The sequence below is a fragment of the Octodon degus genome, unplaced genomic scaffold (assembly GCF_000260255.1).
Source record: "Octodon degus isolate 3935 unplaced genomic scaffold, OctDeg1.0 scaffold00097, whole genome shotgun sequence".
NCBI classification, from domain to species: domain Eukaryota; kingdom Metazoa; phylum Chordata; class Mammalia; order Rodentia; family Octodontidae; genus Octodon; species Octodon degus.
In genome coordinates, this window is record NW_004524673.1 from 6,966,234 (window position 1) to 6,976,057 (window position 9,824).

Below are 9,824 nucleotides of genomic sequence, written 5' to 3' on the forward strand. Positions count from 1 at the left end.
AAAGGAAATGACACACAAGAAGGAAGAGCAGAGGTATATATTGAGTATCTCACCATTTAAAACACAGAGATTTATAGGCTCCCCATTCGGTTTCATTTCCTCAAGCAACACAGGTAAGTTCTTGCAGCTGCTGTAGCTTAATGATATGAGTTTCTTTTGAGAATCATAGTAATGGGGTATTTTATATCGGGCATAAAATTTATTGCATTGTACATATTATGAGGAAAAATTAAAACACCTCCTTTATACTTTACCTAAATAACTTATTTCTAAGTAAATAATCCCTACAAGAACTTATATCAGTACCAAAAACTCACAGAACCTTGACAGAAAAGTAAGAAATGTCTAATAAAAGCTGCCTGGAGGTTATTCACAGAGATTTTCCTCTTGGCATTCATTACACACCCTAGCACAGATGATGAGGGAAAGATAAAGATATTCTACCCTTATTTATACAAAAGTATTCTTAAATTATGTTTTTATAAATTTATCATTGTGGGAGACTTGAAAAGTTAACACTAACAAAGACCTTCATTACTAGAATCCAGGAACTCACACATGTCATTTTCTTCAAGGAAATTTTGTTGCAGAGAGATGCATTGTCAATAGAACTATGTTCACACAAGTCTTATGCTTTCTAGGAGTTCCAGGTCACACTAAGGTCACAATGGGTTCACTCAGTGAAGCAAACATCAAATTCACTCATGATATGTTTCAAATTTTAAGAAAATCAGAAGACAATGTCTTCTTCTCCCCATTGAGCATCTCAGCAGCATTCGCAATGGTCTACTTAGGGGCCAGAGGAAGCACTGCACAAGAAATTGAGAAGGTAAGTGTGAGGACCATCATATGTACATCTGTCCCGACTTTTCTGTGGGCTAACATGAGCATAGATGTGTGGGTCTGGTGACCTCATGGGTGGAACAGGTCACTGAGCAAGTTTTCTCATTACAGTGTGATCAAAGAGTTATGGGACAGATAAAACATTCCCCTATGTTGCTATGTTCTTCCTGGTGCCCTGTTATTATTTGGAAAGTGAATCTGACCTTCTAAAGCTTTCCTGAAATGAAATAGAAGCTTAACTGATGTAGGAATGCTTGGATTTAATGTGCAAGAGATACACCACCAGAGGTGGACATCCTTTGCAGTGTCTACAGATGAACCTGCTTTGTTGTGGTTTTTCAAAGAGCACATTCAGATCTTGATCTTTGGAGATTTTATCTGTTTCTTTATTATTGTTATTTGTTTTGTTTTTCACCTACCCAACCCCTCCCCTGTTAATGGGCATTGGATCAATCCACTCACAGGGTACTGCATCTCATCCTTTTACCTTTCCTTCCTTCTACTTCCTGCTCTTCTTCTTTTGCCTTCTCTTCTTTCAGACTCTCTCTAACTTGCTAACATGTGCAGTTTGAACTTCTACTTGTGATCCTTCTGCCTTGACCTTCTCAGAGTACAGATTACAAGCAAGCTCCAAAACAATACACTTCTCTGATTTTCTTTCCCCTGATTTGGAAAGACCTTTTAAGTAAAATTTTCTCATACCTTGCCTGTCTCTTCCAGGTCCTTCACTTCAATGAAATCACAGAGAAGTCAACAGAAAAAACTAAACCTGATGATGTGAGTACTGAGCATTTTGATTTCAGGATAGTTTCTGACAGGGCCGTAGTTTAACCCTGAAATTTTACATAAACTGATAAGAGGCAACTTTTATGGAAAATCCTAAACATGAGATAAGAATATAGTGTGTTCACATTTCAGTTACTGTGGGTTTTTTTCAGTCTGTGAAGGTCAACGTTATACCAATGAAAGTCAGTCTGAAGCAAAACGGGTTGAATTCAAATTCCAGTTCAGTTCTTCACACCTGGTGAATATCAGAAAAATACGAACTGCTCTGAGACTCAGTGTCTTCAATCCTAGAAAAATGGGGTAAAAAAGAATCTCAATCAACTCCTGCAAGCACTTGCAAACAGTGCTTGGGCTGGCGAAAACAGGAAGCCAGAACAAATTTTAGCTAATATTGAATGACAATTACCATAAGTGTGACAATACTACTAAAATCACTCATTGTTAACTTCAGAAGCAAAAGAAATAAGCACAAGCTGAAATATATTTTGAAAAATGCTTCCCAGCAGATAACATTCACTGAGAGCCTCAGCAATACAAAACTCTCACAGGGCAAATAAAAATATGCAGGCTCAATTAGACACAAGCCAAAAACTTTGCTCTGCTAATTTAATCTCTTTGGAGAGGTTTTTTAATTGTCTCAGCTTTCCTACTTTCTTTTTTTTGTTTGTTTGTTTTTTTTTGCTCTGAATGCCCTCAAGCATGGTTTGTCTGGCTGGAGTGTTGTGGGAGTCGAACTACAGCTACCTGAGGTTCACAGCTTTGTGGAAGCAGCCACTTAAAGAACTGAGCTATAGCCAGGCTCCCTCCTACTTTCATTTAATAAGATATTGATTGCTTGTGTTTAGTCCAGAGGTAGATATCACGAAAGCAGTGATCTCACATGCAGAGAAGGACCATCACCAGGGAAAGGCTGCAGACAGAAGCAAAATGTCTTAGCAAACAGAAAGGACAACAGTAAGGGATACATGAGGCTTTCATGTTTTAAACTATAAAATATTCAAACTCCAACGTAGCTACCTTTTTAAATGTATTTAGTACAGGATCTACAGGATCTCACTACACAGATTGGACCCATAGTGATCCTCTTGTTTTTAGCCTCCCAAGCACTGGGTTTACGGACAAGCGCCACCATGCCCAGTCTTAGTTGCATCCTCAGCGAGCCACGGGGGCTGGGCCAGCAAGATACTCTGGGGATCAAACCCCAGTTCCTTCACCTACCTAACCAGGCACTTTTTTATTATTGTTATTTTTATTTATTTTTTTATTTTTTTCGGAAGAAAGGATTGAACTCAGGCCCTTGCCCTTCCCAGAGAAGCTCTTATTCAACGTAACCATCTCACTGCCCACCCCCGTTTTGTATTTTTCATTTATTTATTTATTTATTTATTTTAAAAGCTCTGAAAAATTTTTTTTTGGAGGGAGGTGCTAGCTCAGGATGCCTTCAGGGCAGGTCTGCCAAGGCTTGAGGATATGGGGCTTGAACCACAGCATCATGAGCCTGACTGCTTTGTTGAAGCATTCACTTAAGTGACTGAGAAAATGGGCAGGCCTCCTTAAAGTATAAATGTCCTTTTTTTTTTTTTTTTTTTTTTTGCAAAACCAGGGATTGAACTCAGACCCTTGTGCTTGCCAGGGAAGAGCTTATTCTACTGAGCCATCTCCCCAGCCCATAAGCAGGCACTTTAGTCCATTGAGCTATCTGGCCAGCCCAACACAACCATCTTTGATAGCTGTTAGAAGTAAAATATGGGGTTTGCCTTAGCAATATAAAGTTTAGCATAAAACACATTTTTAACTACTTAAATCAGTGACAACCTAATATTAATAAAGTTTAGTACAACAGAAATCATATAAGAATATTTGATACCTGATATAACTTCATGGTAGATATTGAATGTAAGGTGGATTTTATTAAGATTGTCTGATATAAAATATCTCTAACATCATGGAATAAGCAAGAAGTCATCTTGGAGAGTACTAACAAAATGTGATTGATCCAATAGTTTCCAGAGGAGTTTAGTACTTAATGAGTGAAAGCATTCTTTTTTATATTGAAGGTTAAAAAGTCAGGAAACAATATTCATCACCAGTTTCAAAAGATTATGACTGAAATGAATAAAACCAGTGATGCATATGAACTGAAGAGTGCCAACAAGATCTACAAAGAAAAGACTTACAACTTTCTTGAGGTAAATTTCACCTGGCCACCCCCACCTTCATCTCCATCCTCTGTCACCCCCATGAGCCTGGCTGACTCACATGGACAGCATTTCCCAGACAGCAGCATGGCCATCACACCAGAAATACATTATTGGAGTGTTCCAGGCTCTGATGATTGATGGGTAATGTGTGAGTTTATGAGAAAGGAGGATGTGGGGCAACAGAGTTGTTCCTCAGATGTCATAATGAACTGGCGCTGAGTCATAGCACATTTTAAGCACAAAAGAATGGGTAATGCGTTAATACTGTAAAATCCAAACATGGAAGAGTCTTTGAGAGAAATATAAAATAGGAAGTACCAAAGGATACTTAATTCCCAAGATGTAAGATATAAATGTACTGGAAAGAACTCTCAGAAGTAATTCATCTCCTTCTGAGTAAAAAGCCTTACAAGTTACATACTCAGTCTCTTCCCCAGCCCCCTGTTGCATTTTACAGGTTTGTGTCCACTGGCCTTTTTGTGTCAGCTTGCACCCCCCTTTAAAGTTGCCTATCATGAATCCACATAGACACATGCAAGAGATAATGGATTTGGTCAGGGTCTAGGTTTAGCTTACTGAAAATATAAGTAAGTAAATTTGATAATGCAAAAGTCACTTTTAATTAATCACTTCTTCTTTTGTATCTCAAAGGAATATTTGGATGGCCTTAAGAAATTCTACCTATCTGATGTGGAATCTGTTGATTTTGTACGTAATGTAGAAGAAAGTCGGAAGAAGATTAATACCTGGGTGGAAGAACAGACACATGGTAGATAATGAGAGGGTCACCCATTATAAAAAATAGTAACAGGGAGTTAGCCTTGTGTCTGACACAGAAGGTGGGGTGCTGAGGTGGGGTGCTCAGGTAGGATGTTGAGACACATTTGGGGAGAGGATGGAGAAGCACTCTAGATGGTGGGGTAGCCCAAACAAACATGGACAATGCAAGGGGAGCCAGGAAGGAAACCCCAGAAAGCCAATTTTGTGGAAAATCAACTGAAGAATGTTTTGTGTATGTCCCTGGGTGACAATTTCCATGCAGAGTCAAATCCCTACTCAGTCTTATTTTTACATCACCTTCTTTGATGTAAGCATAACCTGGCTCTGTGTTAAGGACCTGCACTAGTTGGCAACTTTCCATGACTGTGACAAAAATACCTGGCTAAACAGCTTAGAAGAGGAAAGATTTATTTGGTTCATGGACTCAAACCTTCCAGTCCTTGCTTAGCCAGTTCTGCCATTATTAGATCCACACTGAGGCAGAAATGCCATGACAGAATGTTATAGCAGAGGATAAGTACTTGCCTCATGGAACCGAGAATTCAGAGACAGTGAGAGGGTGAGAGCCAGAGAGGAAGGGTTAGGAACCACTATATTTCCTAAGATTATGTTTCTTTGATTCACTCCTTTCAACTAGGGTCCATATTCTGTATTCACTGCATCCTAATAATGTTGTTAAACTCTGACCTTATCAGTGGATTTACCTCTAATCAAAAAGAGCCTTCAATATCCAGCCACTTTCCAAAGGCCATCAGGATATAAGCTTTCTATACAATAAGCCTTTGGAGGCAACATGATAGGATTCTAATATAGCATGATCTTAAGATCTATCGAACAGTAGGGTTCATTGTGCTAATTGGGAAACAGCCCTCCTGTAAACTGCATGCCAAATAAGCTGGAACTGCCTGGATAATATCTTTACCCATGTCTCTTCCAACTGTTATCATATTGGGGGACTACCCCCAATCCTCAATTACCTGTATGGGGGATATGGCCAAAGATTGAATTTACAAGCAGAAGCAAATTTAGTAATGCAGGAAGGGGGCTGGGAAGTCAGTGCCACAGAATGGGTGGAGACTGAGACACTCCATGTCAGCCACTATTTATTGGCTATGTACATGGATAGGACGGGCTGGCAGGAGCTTCAAGATATTGGGAAGTCTCAGAGGTCAATGACTCAGTAGGAAATGTTCCATCTTGGGATGAATCAACAGGGCAAAGATGACCCATGCTAAGAATGATCATGCCTTGGAATATTTCTTAATCTTAGTAGATTTGGTTTATCTTGAGTGGGTGGGAGAGGATGGTCCCTCCATAAATTGTGAATGAGTGACACTGATAATCTAAGACCTCCATTTATCTATTAGGGAAGTATACAAAATTAGCTATTGTGAATTTGCGATCCCCAACATTCACAAATGTATTTTCCACCACAAATGGAAAGAGCTTAAAAAAATTTATGCAGAGTTACCTAATTTGTCTCCTACCTTATACACAAACTAAACTATGGCAGGCAGTTGTACATGAGAATAAACAAGAAGATATTCCAAGGAGCAGTTTTTGTCAGCACTCCACATAGATTCCAGTTATCCTGCTCACGTTACTAGTCCTAAAGAATGATCAAGCCTTATTTCCTCTGAGTGGTGTACCCAAAATTGGAATCCTAGAAAAGAAAGTAGAGAGGGAGGAATGAGAAAGATACATTGAAAGAGTAGATGGAAGCTGGTTTTTAGCACTTTGAAATGAGTGTAATCACCCAGAGACAAACAAACTGAAACTATTTCCCACCTCAAGACCTGGCATCTCTGTCAAAGGTACCTTGGAGGCTGGCACCATGAAGAAGACGCCACTTAGTGCACAGGTCTTCAGGTCCCTGAAGTAGGCATCTTTATGAACAATGAATGATCAGCTACAATGTATCTTTCAAACAAGCAAATCGTATCTTTCTCCATAGACCTTTTTTTCTCTTACAGACAAGATCAAGAACCTGTTTTCTCCTGGGAGTCTCCAGAGTGATACTAAAATGGTTCTGGTGAATGCAATCTATTTCAAAGGGCAGTGGGATCTGAAATTTAAAGAAAAATATACTGAAGAAGGAAAATTTTGGGTCAACAAGGTATTGACTATATCTTATTTCCTTAAAGCCATATAGTTTTGTGGAGAAAGTTAATATATATGTGATATCTATACCATTGAAGGTAAAAAATAAAATGTGTCATGGATGTTGTTTCACTATTTTATTTTTGAAAATTTATTTAGTTAAGAGTACCTGAAGAAACTGTTTGCTTGATGTTTTTCATTTATTGCAGGATATGAGCAAATCTGTGAAGATGATGTATCAAAGCAGTTATCTAAAATTTGCCTCCTTGGAAGATGTACAGGCGAAGATCCTAGAAATCCCTTATAAAGGCAAAGCTCTGAGTATGGTTGTGCTGCTCCCAGATGAAGTAGATGGACTAAAGAAGGTACAGTGCGCACCTAAATTTCTTCTTTTCATTGCCCAAGTAGAGAATAGTTTTTAAATCACCAAGAAGCAGAAAAGCATTTAGAGCAAAATGTCCCAAAATAAAGAAAAAATCAACAAAAAAGGATGATTTACCTTATTATAATGAATATCTTTCAGAATCTAACACATACTAATGAACAGTTAATAATTGAGTTGATGTATTAAATTTCAATTTGATGATATTAAAAGACAAATGTATACTTGGACCAGAGAAATGATAGCAATGTGGGAAATTTTACAAATATGGTTAAAAAAATTTAAACTAAGGCTAATGTAACTACAGCATGCACTAAAGAATGAGTTTCAGAAAATAAAGAGTATTTTGAATGACATATATTAGGTTGTTAGCATAAAGACTAATAATGTAAAGGCCAGCGGTATAGCTCAGCAGGTTAAGCTCTTGCTTAGGTAAGCACAGGGACCAGGGTTCAATACCTGGCTCTGCCTGCTGTGCTGGCCCCACCTGCAGGTGCGCTGAGCCGGCAATGGAGTCTGGGTGCGGTGGCGCGCGCCTGTAATCCCAGCACTTGGGAGGCAGAAACCAGGAGGATCACTACCAATGTGCGCTATGCAGTGAGACCGTGAGCAAAAAAAAAAAAAAAAGGAAAAAGAAAGACTAATAATGTATAGCTGATTTTGCACAAAAATAATACATGACTCATTTTTTAATATATATATATATATATATATATATTCAAATAAATATGAACTCTGGACTATTATTTCTGCTCCCTAGAATAGTGTCTCATAAACTGAATCATCTGTACAATAAATGTGTTGCTAGAGTAAAGATGGCCTTATATTCCATTCATTGTTAAAATATGGAAGAGGATGACTATTAATGATGTCATTTTCATTTTTTTCATTATTTTTAGCTTGAAGATAAGCTTACTGGTGAGAAATTAATGGAGTGGACAAGCCTCCAGAATATGGAAATGCTGAAGGTGGATTTACGCTTACCTAGGTTCAAAGTAGAGGAGACCTATGACCTCAAAAACATATTGCAAGACATGGGAATGATTAAAGCCTTCAAGTCACAGGATGCTGACTTTTCAGGGATGACTGGAAATAGGGATTTAGTGTTGACTAAGGCTGTGCACAAGTCCTTTGTGGAGGTTAATGAAGAAGGGACAGAAGCTGCAGCTGCTACTGGAGTTGCAGTGGGTGTCACTTCATTGCCAACATACAACATCTTCCATTGTGATCACCCTTTCTTATTTTTCATCAAAGGAAATGAAGATAATAGAATCCTCTTCTTTGGTAGAGTCTCTTCCCCTTAAACACCACTATTCTGTCACTCATTGAGAGAAAAGTTCACAGTTCTTTTAATAAATTGATAGTATAAGCATTAAGTTTTCTTGGCTCAATTTTTCTTCTCCTGACTTAGAATTCAGTAGTTAAAATAACAAGACTTTCTGCTTCTCTTTCTACAGATACACCTAAATCCATACATTTCCTATGAAAAATTCTCGTGAGGACAAATGTTCAGTGTTTAAAGGATATTTCAATAACCTATATGATAAGTTTGACATACAATTTTGATTTTCACCTGTTTTAAAATAACAAAACAAGTCATATTTCTCCTCAAACTAATTAAACTCAACTTCCACACTGATTTTAAATAAAATGATCATTGGGAGCCCTCTTCTATTTCTAAATATTGTGATTCTTTGTAATACAATATCAGTAAGATATTGTATTCAAATAAATTGCTGTTTTATCTTTTTTATTCAACAGATTGCAAGTGTCCTATCATACATAAGAAAGATAAGTTGGAAGCACATTAGTGGGGTAGCATTGAAATGAGTCACTCAAAACTTACCTATTGCTCTGGAAGAGTGAATCAAATCAAAAGGTGTAAAGCGCCATGTCAAGGCTAAGAGGCTAAGATTCCTGTGAAATTTCCAAAGTACATGTAGAGAGAGTCAGTGCCCAGGTGAAAGTCCAATTATTGGTTTTTAGAAAAATGAAAGAAATGGAGGGCACCTTGATCAGTGGCACAAGCACTTGCCTGGCAATACAAGATCCTGAGTTTGATTCCATGCCAGAGAGAATATATTGCCTTGGGGAAGGGAAGAAGTACACCTGGGTGTGACTGAGTATCAGGGTCTCTGTAATCTGTATAGAACAGAGTCCAGCACAGATCAGACAGCAGCGTGAAGAAACAGGAACCTGGGGCGCACATATGGAACTGGTGCTGGTAGAGGGTTTATCTGAGCAAGCTTCTTCACTTGTCTCAACAGGAGTCTCATTGTCTGAATTTACAACTTGAGAGATCAAAAGCCCCTGCAATTTCTTTTTTTTTTTTTGGTGGGGGGACATTCTTAGTTTTAATTTTTTTTAAGTTTTCACTTCATTTTTTTCTCATAATTTTATTGAGAAACAAATAGCAATGAGATAGCTTCAAATCTAATTGGGAGGACAGTTTCAGTAATTAACACATTGCATACATTCTTCCTAGTGGTTAATTGCAGTACAAAATGCGGACATGATATCCTATTTTCAAACACCATTAAAACAAATCCCTCTATTCATTAAGAGAATGTAACTATATATCTATCCTAATCACTTTGAATACACAGATACAAAATGGACATTCATCTGTATTGACTTTTTTTGGTTAAGTTCTGTTATTTGAATATTATAGGTGTGTAAACTCAGCAAAATATTCTAAGAGTCCAGTAACCCATAATAGTACTGGGTCTTCC

At 37.9% G+C, this 9,824-nt stretch overlaps 1 protein-coding gene across 4 annotated transcripts; it reads left to right on the forward strand.

Moving 5' to 3' along the window:
* Nucleotides 1–667: 667 nt before the first annotated feature.
* Nucleotides 668–8,396, forward strand: Serpinb3 (serpin family B member 3). 4 transcript variants are annotated; one of them, XM_004638253.1, is made up of 7 exons: nucleotides 668–829; nucleotides 1,564–1,620; nucleotides 3,687–3,818; nucleotides 4,482–4,599; nucleotides 6,584–6,726; nucleotides 6,920–7,075; nucleotides 7,992–8,396. In XM_004638253.1, the coding sequence occupies exons 1-7, from the start codon at nucleotides 668–670 to the stop codon at nucleotides 8,394–8,396; spliced, it is 1,173 nt and encodes a 390-aa protein (XP_004638310.1). The 4 variants fall into 4 exon arrangements, with proteins under 4 accessions (XP_004638310.1, XP_012371700.1, XP_023578920.1 ...); XM_012516246.1 differs by having other exon boundaries at nucleotides 6,584–6,724; nucleotides 6,981–7,075; XM_023723152.1 differs by having other exon boundaries at nucleotides 3,696–3,818.
* The last annotated feature ends 1,428 nt before the right edge of the window (nucleotides 8,397–9,824 follow it).